Below are 17117 nucleotides of genomic sequence, written 5' to 3'. Positions count from 1 at the left end.
CTACCACTCCTCCCAGTTTAGTATCATCCGCAAATTTGCTGAGAGTGCAATCCACACCATCCTCCAGATCATTTATGAAGATATTGAACAAAACCGGCCCCAGGACCGACCCTTGGGGCACTCCACTTGACACCGGCTGCCAACTAGACATGAAGCCATTGATCACTACCCGTTGAGCCCGACAATCTAGCCAGCTTTCTACCCACCTTATAGTGCATTCATCCAGCCCATACTTCCTTAACTTGCTGACAAGAATACTGTGGGGGACCGTGTCAAAAGCTTTGCTAAAGTCAAGAAACAATATATCCACTGCTTTCCCTTCATCCACAGAACCAGTAATCTCATCATAAAAGGCGATTAGATTAGTCAGGCATGACCTTCCCTTGGTGAATCCATGCTGGCTGTTCCTGATCACTTTCCTCTCATGCAAGTGCTTCAGGATTGATTCTTTGAGGACCTGCTCCATGATTTTTCCAGGGACTGAGGTGAGGCTGACTGGCCTGTAGTTCCCAGGATCTTCCTTCTTCCCTTTTTTAAAGATGGGCACTACATTAGCCTTTTTCCAGTCATCCGGGACTTCCCCGGTTCGCCACGAGTTTTCAAAGATAATGGCCAATGGCTCTGCAATCACAGCCGCCAATTCCTTCAGCACTCTCGGATGCAAGTCGTCCGGCCCCATGGACTTGTGCACGTCCAGCTTTTCTAAATAGTCCCTAACCACCTCTATCTCCACAGAGGGCTGGCCATCTCTTCCCCATGTTGTGATGCCCAGCGCAGCAGTCTGGGAGCTGACCTTGTTAGTGAAAACAGAGGCAAAAAAAGCATCGAGTACATTAGCTTGTTCCACATCCTCTGTCACTAGGTTGCCTCCCTCATTCAGTAAGGGGCCCACACTTTCCTTGGCTTTCTTCTTGTTGCCAACATACCTGAAGAAACCCTTCTTGTTACTCTTGACATCTCTGGCTAGCTGCAGCTCCAGGTGCGATTTGGCCCTCCTGATTTCATTCCTACATGCCCGAGCATTATTTTTATACTCTTCCCTGGTCATATGTCCAACCTTCCACTTCTTGTAAGCTTCTTTTTTATGTTTAAGATCCGCTAGGATTTCACCATTAAGCCAAGCTGGTCGCCTGCCATATTTACTATTCTTTCGACTCATTGGGATGGTTTGTCCCTGTAACCTCAACAGGGATTCCTTGAAATACAGCCAGCTTCGGACCGGGACCTGCTCTGCAGAGCGCCGCATGCCCGTGACGGGGGCTCTTTGGAGCCACCAAAGCGCTGCCCCTCCGAGAGGGAGATGCCCGTACCTAGGCACGCAGCCACCTCTGAGAACGGGGCCTGGAGTGACCTGCCACGGCCCCTCGCTGAGTCAGCCGCGGCACGAGGAACTCTCCCTCTCCACCCAGCACCGGCAGGAGCCCTCCCCTGGAAGCCACCGCAGGGCCCCTGTGCGCTGACACCATGGGGAGACGCCGCTGGGCACAGGCAGGACGGGTCCCTGGGCCGAGTTCTCACGGGCTCGCAGTGCCCTGGGCTGTGCACTCCCCTTCACTCAGCTCCTTCCAGCCCCCTGGCTCAGCGTCCCCCACCTCCGGCGCTGAAACATGGCACCGCCGGCAAGGCTCCAGGCACCCCCAAACCACGGGGTGGCCATACTGCACTCACCCCACCCAGCCCCTGGTCACCCCATCACTGCCGTGCTCAGAGAGGCGCCGGACCCTGGCCACCCATGTAACCGGGGATGCCTCGCAAGCCCTCTAATTCAACCATCTTCCCATGAGCAGCCCAGGCCGGATCCAGGCTCAAGGCCTCCGTGGCTCGGATGACAGCTGCTGGCTCAGTCACGTGGCGGGAGCTGCCGACTGGACACGGAGCCTGGCACCCTGGAGAACTGGTCTGTGGGAAGGGGGGTTAACCAGGAGGGAGCAGGGACAGAGCGCACCCTTGCCACCCACACCACGGGGGCACGGTGACAGCAGGGAAAGAGGAGCTGCCGTATGGCGAGGAGGCAGCTGAGAACCAGGAGCCGTTGGCTCCCGGCACGTGGGCTCCCTGGCGCATGAACGTCCCAGCTCACGGACCGAGGCAGCCACCATCCTGGGGAGGAGCTGACAGCGGGGCACCCAGTCGGGCCTTGCGTCCATGGCACCTGAACCAGGGCACTGGTCTGCCGGGGGAGCCAGCACCTCCCGCACCTACTGCCTGTCCTCCCGCCCCGGGCCAGAGGGGGGGCATTCCAAGCTGCCCCTGGGTTGTGAGGGGCTCCAAGACCCAGGCTGGAGGAGCGACGTGATCAGTGCTGGTGAGATACCGCGGTGACAGGCGGGCACCTCCCAGGACAGAGAAGGGGGCGTGGGCATCTGGCGCCCATCACAACCGAGTGCTGCGGGCTGCCGGAGCTACAGCCCCTGGGGTCCCACATCTCCTGCTGGCGCCGCGGCAGCTCAGGCCTGACTGCATGGGCAGCAGGGGACCCCAGCTCCACTCGCCCGCCCAGCATTGGGCTCTGTCTGGCCGGGGGAGGAGCCCATCCGCCGTCTCCCAAGGACAGAGCTGTGCTGCCCCAGGCCTGAGGCCCTGCACACAGACACCGAGCCCGGGCGGCCCGCGGGGCACCGAGCCCGGGCTGCCCGCGGGGCACGACACATGCAGAACCCTAGAGGTGGGGGACAGCAAAGCCTGACTCTTGCTCCCCAGACCGCTCCCCGCAGCGCACAGCCCAGGGCTCTGCCCAGGCCGCACCCAGGGTCAGTGGCACACCCTGGGCTAGAACCCAGGAGTCCTGACCCCATTTCCACCCCCCCCCAACCCACAGACCCCCGCCCTGGCCCAGAGTGAGGAACCCAGGAGTCCTGGCCCCACCCCCAACGCACTAGAACCCACTCCCCTCCCAGAGTGGGAGAGAACCCAGGAGTCCTGGTGTCTGCTCTAAGCGCTGACCCGGGAACACAAAGCCAACATGCACAGCTGTGGCGGCAGGGGCAGCCCGAAGGGCAGCCGAACAGCTGCTGTACATGGCTGCGTGAGGCAGCTTGGTACCAGGGGGCCTGGCCAGTCTGTCACCGCTGGGAAGGAGCTGGGGTGGGGGGCTCAGTACAAACACAGTCTGCCCCTGACAAGAGCCAAGGCGCTGGCAATATGGGACCCAGCCCTAGACAATGCCCATGGCTGGCACAGCCATGCACCGCTGCTGGCGCCGGGGGGGCCTTGTGCTCACAGCACCAGCCACACCCATTGCCAATCCCTCCGGCACCATGCCGGCTGTAACCATGGCTCTGCAGAGGGGGCTCTGCGACACGCGATCCCGCTGGGAGGTGATGGAGAGGGCTCTCCAGGGCACGCTGCCAAATGCAGACTCCAGCCTTGGCACATGGGGCTATGCCAGCCCAACGCAGGGTCTTACGGTGCTTACCGAGGGCCAGAACCCTGGGCTCCTTGGGGGGGAGCCGCACCATGGGATGGGAATGCCAGCCACCACCGCAGTCCTATGGTTGGGGAGGAGGCCCCCCCAGCACAACCACGGGGGACGTTGTAGCCCATGGGAATGCACTTGCCAAGCTCAGCCCAGCCCCGGGGAGCACAGGCTTCTGGGGACAGACGCCCGCTCGTGGAGCCCCTGGGTAGCCACGTCAGAGGCTGGAATGGCTCAAGCTGGGCCTGGATTCTCGGCAGTCCAAGCCGGAACGGAAAGGGGCCGGTGTCGAAGGAGAAGACCGAAAGGCACTGGGGGCAATTGGAGCTGAGACGGTAGCCGGACAGAGCCTGGGTGCTGCCGGGACTCCAGTGCGGCTGGAACAGAGGCCCTGGGCTGAGCACAGTGCCGGATTGGCCTGGACGGGCAGGCCTTCCGCTGGCGTACAATGGCAGGGCTCCACCAGCTGAGGATCTGGCCTGGACGATTTGGGGATTTGATTTACCTGGATTCTCAGTGCCTGTGCTGGGGCTGGTGGGACCGGGACTGCCCCTGAAGGCGGCTCTCCTCCCAGGGACAGGGCGGAGCGATGCGGGATGCCCACCCCAGGCCGACACAGATTGACATGAGCGCTGGCTAGACTCTGCTCTGCCCCTGCCGTGCTTGGGCACTGCACCTCGAGCTGCTCCTTGTCTGGATCCTGGCCAGCCTGTAACCCAGCAGAGAGGCCGGGGCTGCAGCGAGCGGAAGGCAGCAGGGAACAGGACAGCCCTCTAGGATCATCCGGTCTGGAGGCCAGCACAGGGCTGCTCCCCCCACACACGCTCCAGCCCTTTGCCCTGTTACAAAGCGTCCCGGGCATTGGGGCTTCCCAGCCCCTGGGGAGATGATGCCCAAGCCCGGAGCGTCTCGCTGCCACGGGGTTTGCTGGTATCCAGGCTAAATCAACCGTCTCCACTCTCACCTCCTGCTCCTTTTGCAAATCACTGCTGCCGTCAGTCACCAGTGGCACATTTAGCCGGGTGGCACTGGTGTGTGCTGCCCGGCGCTGCCAGCCCAGAGGGGCCGGGGTCTGCCCGCAGCAAGCACCCAGGCAAGGGGGCAGAGACCGAGCAGGCCCGGCCCTCCCCGGCCAGGGGAGCAGCTCACTCTGCTGGGCACTGTTCAGCATCTCTCCGCCTGCCCCAGCCAGGGCTGCGGGAGCCTGGAGCCGGGGTGCAGACAATGGTGGCTGCAGGGACCCCGCAAAGGGACAAAGATCAAGCATAGGGAACATGTAGCACCATGGAGAGAAGAGAAGCCGCAGGCGGCAAGCCCAGGGCAGGGACACAGCGTGCAGGATTCATTCGTTTGCTTTCTGACAAGTGAACTCCCAGCACATGTGAGGTCTGCCAGCCTCTCCAGGGGGCTGAGAACCAGGGGGGGCAGCCGGACAATGCTGGGGACCAGGGGGGCACTCAGGAGGCAGCAACCTCTGCCCGCTCCCCCAGCTGGGCTAGGGAGTGGTAGCACTCTGGGTAACCCATGCGATCCTACAGCAGCTAGCCTGTGCTGTGGGTCACTTGATCTCAAGTTCAGCTCTCACACATGAGGGGATAAAGGGGGACTTAGGCGCGCTGGCCCCTGCTTATCAGAGTACGCACACTGTCATGTGAGCTCCCCGCATGCTCCCCCAGCTGCTGAATCAGCCCTGGATGTAATTAATGAAAGAATTAAGTGGACTGCTGGCTGGACCCCCAGGGGCCTTGCATGCTGCTTGCAAAGCACTCCCAACAGAGCACATTCAATTAAGCCTAGAAGACGGCTAGCTGGCTCCACGCACCACGGGGGCTTCCCTCGAACGTGGGAGGCTCGCTGCCCACTCCCTGAACCCCGGCGCGGGCTGGGTGTTCTGCAGAGGGGGCGTTTCGGAGGGGTTGAAGCTATGTACGTAGATGTCACTTTCCCCTTCCCATCAGTACCAGAATCTCGTCCGGTGCATCCCGCCGTCACAAGGCAGGCACTTGGGGATCCAAGCGAGCCATGGGATGTTCCTCTCTCCGTTCACAGAACACCCTCCTCCACCCCGATCAGCCCTTTTCAGCTCACGGCTGTGGATCGCTCCGCGCCTGGCAGACCTAGACGGTGCGTGCTGTGAGTGGCCTTCGCGTTCGTAGGGCACGGCATGGCTCGGGAGAGCGTGCGTATGCAGCCCACCTGACTGGGCAGCTTTTGAGCCTGCCTGCTCGTTTGCGGCATGAATAGTGCCTTGGCAGCGCAGCGCATTCCCTCAATCTCTGGCTCAGACAGCTGCCCGCTTGGTGGGGTTCATGAAACCCCGCCTGCTTGCTCCGAGCGGTAGCTGGTAAGTGACGAGGTTAGTTTAGGCCAAACTACATGGAATTCATTCACCCCCCATGAGCCCTGCAGTACAGGCCACGCGGTACCCTGCGGAGGCCTGATGCTGGACTAGATGGGCCAATGGTCTAAAAGCAATAGACGAGGTGGGGACTCCAGACCTGACCTGGGACAAACAAGTGACCTACTTTAAGCGTTAGGACTGTTTGGAAGATCCCTGTGATTCACATCTCACGGCTGCCCTGTCCCCCCTTCCCCTAACACGCCCCTCTCTGCTTATTAACTAAACCAACGCCAAACTCACTTGGCCAGGCGCTCTGCCCTCTTGGGCTCCCCCTCCAGCTCTGTTCCAGCCGCTGTCTCCTACCTTCACCTGCCAATACCCACAATGGTGGATGGTATTTAAAACCTCAAGCCACGCAGCTCTGTTCAGTGGAACGCCAGCCAACCCCTGCAAGACAGTGTGCCCAGCTGGGCTGCTTTGCCGCCCGCTGCCTGAGCTCTGGATGTCCTTGTTACCCAATACCCACACGTTCCTTGAGTCCGGCTCGGCTCCCAGCCTCCCGACATCTTGCAACACTGAGTTCCTGTCACGGAGTCCCTGGGCGCTGCTCTGGAGCTGCTGCTCCCCATGAAGCCAGGCAGGACTCTGGGGAAGTCTCTCTGGGAGCAGCCTGTCTACAGGACACACAGCTTCCACCTTCCTGGGTCCGACCTCAGAGCATTCAGCCTCCTCTGCCCCTCCGTGTGCTTCCCACAGCGAGTCCGCCCAGGCAGGGCTCCTGGGGAAGCCAGAGGGTCCTGCCCCCCAACTCCGCAGTCAGACGGGACCCTCAGCCAGCCAGTAAAACAGAGGTTTATTAGACGACAGGAACATGGTCTAACACAGAGCTTGTAGGTACAGAGAACAGGACACCTCAGCTGGGTCCATTTCGGGGGGCAGTGAGCCAGACAACCCCGTCTGCCCTTCACTCCATGTCCCCAGCCAGCCCCAAACTGACTCCCCCTCCAGCCCCCCCTCCTCTGGGCTTTGTCCCTTTCCCTGGCCAGGATGTCACCGGATCCCTTTCATAGAATCATAGAATATCAGGGTTGGAAGGGACCCCAGAAGGTCATCTAGTCTAACCCCCTGCTCGAAGCAGGACCAATTCCCAGTTAAATCATCCCAGTCAGGGCTTTGTCAAGCCTGACCTTAAAAACCTCTAAGGAAGGAGATTCTACCACCTCCCTAGGTAACGCATTCCAGTGTTTCACCACCCTCTTAGTGAAAAAGTTTTTCCTAATATCCAATCTAAACCTCCCCCACTGCAACTTGAGACCATTACTCCTCGTTCTGTCATCTGCTACCATTGAGAACAGTCTAGAGCCATCCTCTTTGGAACCCCCTTTCAGGTAGTTGAAAGCAGCTATCAAATCCCCCCTCATTCTTCTCTTCTGCAGGCTAAACAATCCCAGCTCCCTCAGCCTCTCCTCATAAGTCATGTGTTCCAGTCCCCTAATCATTTTTGTTGCCCTTCGCTGGACTCTCTCCAATTTATCCACATCCTTCTTGAAGTGTGGGGCCCAAAACTGGACACAGTACTCCAGATGAGGCCTCACCAATGTCGAATAGAGGGGAACGATCACGTCCCTCGATCTGCTCGCTATGCCCCTACTTATACATCCCAAAATGCCATTGGCCTTCTTGGCAACAAGGGCACACTGCTGACTCATATCCAGCTTCTCGTCCACTGTCACCCCTAGGTCCTTTTCCGCAGAACTGCTGCCTAGCCATTCGGTCCCTAGTCTGTAGCTGTGCATTGGGTTCTTCCGTCCTAAGTGCAGGACCCTGCACTTATCCTTATTGAACCTCATCAGATTTCTTTTGGCCCAATCCTCCAATTTGTCTAGGTCCTTCTGTATCCTATCCCTCCCCTCCAGCGTATCTACCACTCCTCCCAGTTTAGTATCATCCGCAAATTTGCTGAGAGTGCAATCCACACCATCCTCCAGATCATTTATGAAGATATTGAACAAAACCGGCCCCAGGACCGACCCTTGGGGCACTCCACTTGACACCAGCTGCCAACTAGACATGGAGCCATTGATCACTACCCGTTGAGCCCGACAATCTAGCCAGCTTTCTACCCACCTTATAGTGCATTCATCCAGCCCATACTTCCTTAACTTGCTGACAAGAATACTGTGGGAGACCGTGTCAAAAGCTTTGCTAAAGTCAAGAAACAATACATCCACTACTTTCCCTTCATCCACAGAACCAGTAATCTCATCATAAAAGGCGATTAGATTAGTCAGGCATGACCTTCCCTTGGTGAATCCATGCTGGCTGTTCCTGATCACTTTCCTCTCATGCAAGTGCTTCAGGATTGATTCTTTGAGGACCTGCTACATGATTTTTCCAGGGACTGAAGTGAGGCTCACTGGCCTGTAGTTCCCAGGATCCTCCTTCTTCCCTTTTTTAAAGATGGGCACTACATTAGCCTTTTTCCAGTCATCCGGGACTTCCCCCGTTCGCCACGAGTTTTCAAAGATAATGGTCAATGGCTCTGCAATCACAGCCGCCAATTCCTTCAGCACTCTCGGATGCAACTCGTCCGGGCCCATGGACTTGTGCACGTCCAGCTTTTCTAAATAGTCCCTAACCACCTCTATCTCCTTTGTTCTCCAGCCCTTCAGCTCTCACCTTGCAGGGGGTGGGGGGAGGGCCCAAGCCACCAGTGGCCAGGAAACAGGGTGTCGGCCATTCTCTGTGTCCAGACTCCTGCACACACCTGCCCTCTAGGGCTCTGCAGTGATCATATACCCTTACCTCACCACCTAGATAATTAAGAACTGCATAGGGGAAACTGAGGCACCCCCACAATATTCAGAGGAAACATTAAGAACAGTCCCGCTTCGTCACATCTCTCCCCCCTTCGAGACCAAACTGAGCGGGGTCACTTTAGCCAGTGACCTGGGGAAGTTCGAAGCCACCAACGTTCCCATGGATGCCCCAGCAATTCTCCCATTCCTTGGTAGGAGTTACAGCAGGCCCTTCCAGTTTCACACCCTCCCTTAGGTCGGGGGTGGTCGATAGCACTCGCAGGCCGCATGTGGGAAGGTTTATGCGGCCCGTGCCCTTTGGCCACCCCAAAACCCCACGGGGTCAAACTGGGATTGGGTCTTCTCCCCAACAAGCTGGCCAAACACAGACACTTGGTTAGAGGACTGTTTAACTTTCTTAACAGCTTTCACTCCATCTGAGACCTTCTCAAAGCTCTCCACACTGGATCCTTCAACAGGACAGTCAGTGGATCCATTCACAACAGAAAATTTCTGGCCCTTAGGAACTGAAACTTTCTTGATTAAATCACTTTCACACCCTTCAGTGGCAGTAAACTGCTTGCAAAGACTCCATGAGGATTCCTTTCCCTAGGGCTTTTCTATGCAACAATTCACCCCTCACAGAAATTCTGCTCTTACCCTCTTTACCTAGGGCTTGCTCTAGAGGAACACTTTCCTGAGCAACAATGGACTCTTTCTGGGTCTCCCTTACATCCAGAATTACCTCTGGCCCATCCGGCGGATTCCTACACAATCCCCTTTCAGGCAAACTTACAGACTTCCGAGATAAAAGGTCAGAAGCATTCTCCTTTCCTTTGCCACACACAAGTTCAGGAATCTTTTCCTTCTTGCTACAGGTTACCACTGTTAGGATATAGATATTCAGGCCTGTCTGCAAAGGCCTATACTCTAAGAATTTAGGTGTATTCTTATCACTTGGCTAGTGATAGAGGTATAAAAGAAAGAATCAAAACCACTGTCTGCCGGTGTAAGGGCCTTCTCTTACTGTGACAGTTTGTGGCCCTGTTCTTAGGCTAAGGCCTTTGGCTAAGCAGCAGAGGCAGCCATAAGCTGGGAAGTGAACGGTCACATCCTCACATTCCAAACTAGTCACATTGAAATAAGGTGCTATTGGGCTGTTAGGCACTATCACGACAGGATTGTATTCCTATCACCTCCAGAGAAAGGGAAGTGCCTAGAAAATGTAAAAGGAAACTTAGTTTGATAGCATCCTGTCTGGCAAGAACTCACTTATCAATAGCTGGGATGTGAAATCCTCACTTCTGTATTGTTTTGTCATTATAGTTCCCACTTTGCTGTTGTTTGTCTGTATAATCTCTGTCTGGTTCTGTGATTGTTCCTGTCTGCTGTATAATTAATTTTGCTGGGTGTAAACTAATTGAGGTGGTGGGATATAATTGGTTACATAATCATGTTACAATATGTTAGGATTGGTTAGTTAAATTTCAGGAAAATGATTGGTTAAGGTATAGCTAAGCAGAACTCAAGTTTTACTATATAATCTGTAGTCAATGAGGAAGTGACTGGGCGTGGGTGTGTGAGATGGGAACAGGGAATGGTGGTAAGAAAATTGGAATCATGTTTTGCTAAAGGGGGAAATGGGAACAGGGAATGGGAGTAAGGAAGTTGGAATCATGTTTGGCTAAGGGCCGGAATGGGAACAGGGACACACGTGTAAGGCTTTGTGGTGTCAGAGCTGGGAAGGAGGATACTAAGGAAGGAAACTGGAATCATGCTTGCTGGAAGTTCACCCCAATAAACATCGAATTGTTTGCACCTTTGGACTTCGGGTATTGTTGCTCTCTGTTCATGCGAGAAGGACCAGGGAAGTAAGTGGGTGAAGGAATAAGCCCCCTAACAACCACACCCTCAGTAGGTAACACAATCAAATCCCCTTCATGCTCTCCTTGTGCCCTGGCTAGATCTCACCCTGATCAGACAGAGTTGCGACGCCCTTTCCCAGCCACACACTAGCAACAGGCAAAATACAAGCACCAGAATTGTCTGCTTAGCTTTAAAAGCCTAATAAGTGCTGCGTGTACTAAGCCACAAGGGCACCTCCACACCATTCAGAGGAAACATTAAGCATACTCCCGCTTCGTCACAGTTCCACAGGCTAACTCGGCTCCACGCGGAGGAGGCTTTCCTAGCCTCAACTCTGAAGGTGCCGCTGTCCATTTCGCTCCACACCCCCTTGCTCTTGTCCGACAAGACACAGTGGCCGGGAATCCCTGATCTCACCCATCCCATTCAGCATTTCCTGCGTCTCTAGGGCGTCCCCTCTCGTTCCCTGCTGCCCAGGAGAGCTGGGAGGCATCCGGCAGGACCAGGTCACCTGGCTGACCCTGGCTGCGGGGCTCCTGGGGGCTGGGAGGGCAGCACAGGACTCCGGACAGTGCTGGCGTGTTAATATGTTTTAATGGGTTGATTTTTCCCACTCGTTGCCTCTGACACAAATTCAGAGTGATGGGGCCTGTCAGGCAGGTAGCAGCAAGACAAGAGGGTTATAAAACAATTAATTGCCGAATAAACCCCTGCTTTAATTGTTGTGTTCACACCGGCTGACACTGGCGACTGGCTCGGGCTGCTCTCACGCTGGGCCGTGGCTGGTGGCTCACGCACAGGCTGCTACGCCGGAAACCTCCTCTGACCCGGGAGGCTCCCTGGCGCTCCGGGCACGAGCTGTGCCAAACACAGCAGCCATGCTCCAGAGCGCGGCCAGTTCGGGCCGCAGCCTCGCTGTGCAAGGAGGTGTGCAGGGACTCGGGTTGCGTGCAGCACCCCCAGCTTGCCTGCACGCCAGGGAAGGGCATTTCCCTGCCCCACGGCCCTGGCCTGCCCTCCCACTGGGACATGGGGGCTGGGCCCTCCCCTTGCACGCTGATGGGCTGGCCAAGGACCAAACCCAGATGCTCTTCCACTGTTAGTTGCGGCCCCACTGGAGCCTGCCCCATGGTGCTTATAGGACCCCACCCCGCACACAGCCAAACTCGGGAGGCTCCCAGGCAGTTGCTGCCCCACAGACGCATGTTTCAGAGCTACCTGACAGTCCATGTGGGTCTGCATGGGGCCCAGTGGGGCAGCAACCCCCCCACACCGCCCCGCTGGGACGGCTCCGCCAGGGCAGGGGGCGGAGCAGCAGAGAGCACCCGCTTGGATCCGGGGCTGCAGCAGACGTCAATGCAGGAACCGGCCATATCCCCTGACTGGCCCGGCGGGGTGAAGGAGCTTGGCGCCGGGATGGACCGGCCAGGCCACTGGATCACCCCGGCCGAGATTCCGCTGGGGCTTCCGGAGTGGCGCCGGGGCTGGATGGCGCCTGGGAAGGGGCTGGGGGTGGCGTGGGGGCGGCGCAGGATCTCCAGCTGGGGCCACACGGGACCATCCCAACGCCCCGGCCGATCAGTTCCAAACCACTGGTGGTGTTTGGGCATCAACGGCAGGACCCGACTGGTTTGGGCGGAGTGAGGGCCACATGGAGCCCCTGGTGTCTGGTCAGCAGACCCCCAGCCTCCAGCACGGCAAATTCTCTACAGATCCCAGCAGAACCTCACCCCTTCCAGCACCCCCCCATCTCATCTCTCGCCACCTCCCAATACAGCTTAAACACGCCGACACCTGGGGGGTAGGTAGGGAAGGAAGGCATTGGAGGGGCACATGGAGCCCCTGGCATGGGGGAGGGGAGGAACGGGGGCAGGGAAGGAACGGGGTGTGATGAAGTGGGCCTGTTCTTAATGTTCCCTCTGAATACTGTAGAGGTGCCTCAGTTTCCCCTAAGCATTTCTTAAATCTCTAGGTGGTGGGATAAGGGGGTGTAATGGTTGCAGAGCAAAGGGCCAGGGTACAGAAATGGCCGACACTCTGTCTCCTGGCAACTGATGGCCTGGGCCCTTCCCCCCTGCAAGGTGAGAGCTAAAGGGTTGGAGAACAAAAGAATCAGGTGCCCTCAAGGGACAAAGCCCAGAGGAGGAGGGGCTGGAGGGAGTTTCAGTTTGGGGCTGGCTGGAGACATGGAGTGAAGGGCAGACGTGGTTGTCTGGCTCACTGCCCCCCAAAATGGACCCAGCTGAGGGGTCCTGTTCTCTGCACCTGCAAGCTCTGTGTTAGACCATGTTCCTGTCGTCTAATAAACCTTCTGTTTTACTGGCTGGCTGAGAGTCACGTCTGACTGCGGAGTTGGGGGGCAGGACCCTTTGGCTTCCCCAGGACCCCGCCTGGGCGGACTTGCTGTGGGAAGCACACGGAGGGGCAGAGGAGGCTGAATGCTCCGAGGTCAGACCCAGGAAGGTGGAAGCTGGGTGAGCTGCACCCGAGTCCTATCTGGCTTCGTAGGGGGCAGTTCCAGAGCATCAGCTGGGGACTCCGTGACGTGGGGGGCACACAGAGCCCCTGGCATGGGGGAAGGGAGGGTGCACAGGGAGTTTGGGGGCGGAGGGAGGGGTACAAAGCACCCTGGTGACTGCACTGAGCTCAGCCGCCAGGAGCAGCGGAGGGAGTGACGCCCCAGTTCGTCACCCCAGCCCAAGGGGAGTCAGGTGCAGGGAGAGGTGGTGACCTGGCCTACCCAGAGAGGCAGCGCCGGAGCTGGGAACAGAACCTAGGAGCCTTGAGTGCCCCACTACAACCCTAGGCCCCACTCCCTCCCAGAGCCATCTGCCTGCTCACACCCTAGCACCTGTCCCGCTAAGAAGGCACCATGCTGGGAGCAAAGGAGGTTTCCCCGGCTAGACCCTCTGGTGACCTCTTGCCTTGCTGCTGCGTGGTGGAGCTGGGGGCACGACCGGGATCTCCAGGGATGCAGGGACCCCTCACCAGGCCCGCGTGTTGTGCATGGCCTGTCCCTATTGCTGGCCAGGGGCCGCCCCAGGGCGGAGGGCAAGGGGCTGCCTTCCCCAGGGGGACAAGGCAGCAGCAGCTTGCCCACGTCAGCTGGTCGAGGCAAACCCCAGGCTGCCCTCTAGTGCCCCCCGGGCAGGCCCCGGAAGGCCGTGGCGGTGCAGCCGAGCGGGATCCCACCCCAGGCCAGGCGAGTGGGTATTGCTGGGCTGGGACCCATGCTGGCATGTTCCCAGCGCCCTCCCCCGCTCAGCAATCCGCAGGCGGGCACTGCCAGCCGCCTGGTCTCCAGGAGTCGGAGGGAGGGATGTAGGGTAAGGAGCTGGGAGGACAGCTGGGGGGGCTGGGCTGGCGGAGGCCCCCTTCGCCCTGGTGCTGGGGGACGCAGCGGGAGAGGCCCAGGCAGGGAAGGGACCACGCCCCCTCTCCCGCGGAACAGCCCCCGTCTCTTACCTTCTCCTTCTTCTGCTTGGCGGCCTCCTCCGCGGCCAGCAGGGCCTTGTAGTAGGAGCTGCGCTCGGCCGTGAAGTGCACCTTGGAGAGCGCATGCTCCACCAGTGCCACCGACAGGTTCGCCCCCTCGATGTGCAGCCAGCCAATGAAGTTCCCGGCCTTGTCCATGCCCTCCACTTCCACCTCCACCTGTGGGCACAGACGGGCAGGCCGGTCAGCGTGCGGCCAGGGAGAGCACAGGGAGGGGCGGGGCCGGCGGGCACAGAGCCGGCGGGCACAGAGCCGGCGGGCGGGGGGGAACTGGGGGAGCACAGGGAGGGGAGGGGAGGGATGGGGCCAGCGGGCACAGAGCCGAGTGGCAGGAGGACAAGGAGGGACAAGAGGAGCACGGACGGGGGGGCTGGGAGAGCATGGGGGGGCAGGGCCAGTGGGCACGCAGCCGCAGGGCAAGGGGAAGCACACCCCCAGCTGCAGCTCAGCCACTGGGGCTTCGCAGCCGCTCCCCCAAGGGGCTCCCCAAAGCACTCCGGCTCCCGCCCGAGGGCTCACGTCGACCGCTTGGGAAGGAAAGCCTCTGCCCCACGGACAGCCACGTTCCAGGAAATTCTAAATCACGGGGCTCTGCGCTCAGCCCCACGCTGCCTCTGGGGCCGGCGTGGCTCTGCAAAGCGATCAGCGCCGACCCAGGCACCAAGCAGACAGCCGGGGGGACACCAGGGGCTGGCAAGGCACCCGTCACTGGCACCGCCTGGACGCCAGGCCCAAGTGTTCCCAACCGAGGGCCCGAAACGGCTGTCTAGGCCCCTGCTCTGGCACCAGGCTGAGCAGCCCTGAGGGTCGGGGAGGGGAGACGAGTGTCTCCAAACACAGCCCCTGCCCGCCCCCCTCAGTCCCAGCCAGCCGAGACCCAAGGGGCAGAGCAGCTGCCGGGGCTGGCCTGGCGCACGAATCGGCAGGGCAGGCGGGCTGCTCGGGGACGAAAGACATGCCCTTCCCTCCAACGCTGTGTAAGTCCCCACCCGCAGAGAGCCAACAGTGGAGGGAGGGGCTGGCGCCGGGCCAGCGGGAGGAGACGCAGGGCCCCCCTACTGGAGCACCCCCAAACTCTATGCTGGCTCCCACAGCACCCTGCCCACCAGAAGGGAGGCTTCCAAGGCCCTGCCGTCAGCTGCTGCCACCGGCCCCTGCCCGCAACACCACGGGACCATGTGGGAGTTTTTCTATGTTTAGAAGCTGCTGCGTGCCTCAGTTTACCTCTACGTGTTGCAGGACTCCCTGGGGGGTCGGGGAAGGATTAAGTTTGCTCTCAGGGCAGACTAGGAGACACAGGTGTGTCTGTGGCGCCCAGCTGGCTGAGTGCCCTAAATGGGTCATTAAAAGGCCTAGCCAAGGCCGGCTCATATCAAGGGAAAATCCCAGAAGATCAACCACCAGGCCTGGACACCTGGCGAGCAAGGCCTCAGAGGGACGGGGATTTCTCCACCACCCTGCAGGGAAGCTGGGCACAGACCCCAGCTCGAGTACAAAGGCAGGAGAAAGGGGAAGAGCCTGGGAATGAAGGAAAGAGCCAGAGAGAGGGGGCCTGAACCTGGGAGTCACCACAGCTTGGCTGGGCTCTGGGCTGAGCAGAAGAGCCTCGAAGGCCCCTAGGCCGTGTCCCGTTGGCTAATACACCCGGCTGTCCTGATCACGCTGCGTCAGCCTCCCTGCAAATGCGGCTGAGTGCACAGCTACCAGTACCATGGCCTTGTCTCTCCCAGGGCCCATCTCGGCAGGACTCGCCTAGCGGAGCGGAGCGGGAGGTTGGAGCCCCGGGTTCAGTCTCAGGTAGTGGTGAGGCCACGTGACCTACCCTGGAGGAGGAGTGAGACCCCGGGGGGCTGGCACATTACAGAGGTTCTGCCCAAAGACTGGTCCAAAGCTGGGGGCCCAGCACCGGTCCAGTGGCTCCGTGACACACAGGGCAGCTTTGGCTGAGAACGGAGCCATTGCTAAGGGCTTGTCTACACAGGGATATTCAGGAAAGTAAATCCGCATGAACTAAAGGTGTGATTCAAATCGGGTCAGTTAAGTCGTATTAACCCCATGTGTTTCAGAGTAGCAGCCGTGTTAGTCTGTATCCGCAAAAAGAACAGGAGGACTTGTGGCACCTTAGAGACTAACCAATTTATTTGAGCATGAGCTTTCGTGAGCTACAGCTCACTTCATCGGATGCATCCCCATGTGGATGTTCTTTATTCAGACTTAAAGTGGCCTAAATTCAGTTTACTTCATTCACCTGCTGGCGCCCCACCCTGCTCTCCTCCCAGACAGCTGCTCCCGCACTGCACCCCCTCCCCTCCCCCAGCCATGGGGCGCACAAGCCTTTAATCGACTCGTCTTTGCTTCGCTGAGTCACTTCCCTGGTGCCTCCTCCCCTGCACGGAGCTGTTGGCCTCCGAGATCCAGGAGCCAGGGCTTGAAGCTCCCGCGCGCACCTTACACAAGTGCTAGCAGATGGTGGTGCCCCATCCATGGGCAGCTGGCCCCCTCTGGGTTAAGGGGGCTGGAGAAATCTCACCAGGCCGCACTGCCGCCGGGCACCTGCCAGCCCAAAGCCCTTCCCAGCAGCAGCCGCACGCCCGCACCCTGTCTCCAGCTGACCCTGCAGGATGTGGTTCCCCACGTCGGGGCGTGGCCGGGGCACCATGGCACGTGCTCAGACGCTTGCAAACAGTGCAATGGGCCCCGGGGACCCCACGTAGCTGGTGGCTGGCGCTTCGTGCAGCACTGCTCCCAGTGTTGTGATCCCAGGGCCTCGCAACAGCAGCAGCCGGGGGGGCCCTGGCAGGCGGCCCACCCCCCACTGACCTGGCTGGCACCAGCGTCGCTTGGGAGATCTGATGAGCTGGCTAAATGACGCGGAATAGCCGCGAGCATCACAGAGAGTAGGAAGAGAGCTCAGCCAGCAGTCGAGCGCGCAGCCCCGAGAGCGAGGCCCTGGGCACACTGCACCAGGGCCCTCTTCTCCTGCCAGTGCAGCACAACAAAGCTTCCCGCCCATCTGAGCTCCCCTTGTAAACACGGGAGACGCCAGCAAAGAGCAGCCCTTACGATACGGCACTGGCCTCAGGGAGGCAACAGAAGTAAGCTTCAGCGCGCACAGTCCGCGTGGGGACGGCCGCAGATGCGCATCTGTTCGGAAGCCTGGCACGGTTTGCTTGCTGACCCTGATCTACCGCACAAGAGAGCT

The 17117-nt window shown here is 59.2% G+C and overlaps 1 protein-coding gene across 1 annotated transcript in view; it reads right to left on the bottom strand.

Annotated features, from left to right (window-relative positions):
* SND1 (staphylococcal nuclease and tudor domain containing 1) overlaps positions 1-17117 on the bottom strand; it is a 490888-nt gene that overhangs the window by 15003 nt on the left and 458768 nt on the right. Inside the window, exon 17 of the mRNA XM_084617794.1 lies at positions 13886-14074. Coding sequence (XP_084473920.1) covers positions 13886-14074 — 189 coding nt within the window. The remainder of the gene's footprint in view (positions 1-13885; positions 14075-17117) is intronic.

The sequence above is a fragment of the Lepidochelys olivacea genome (assembly GCF_965140295.1).
Source record: "Lepidochelys olivacea isolate rLepOli2 genome assembly, chromosome: 1".
Taxonomy (NCBI): Eukaryota; Metazoa; Chordata; order Testudines; family Cheloniidae; genus Lepidochelys; species Lepidochelys olivacea.
The sequence above is the reverse complement of the archived record's forward strand: the minus strand, read 5'-3'. Positions and strand labels throughout refer to the sequence as shown.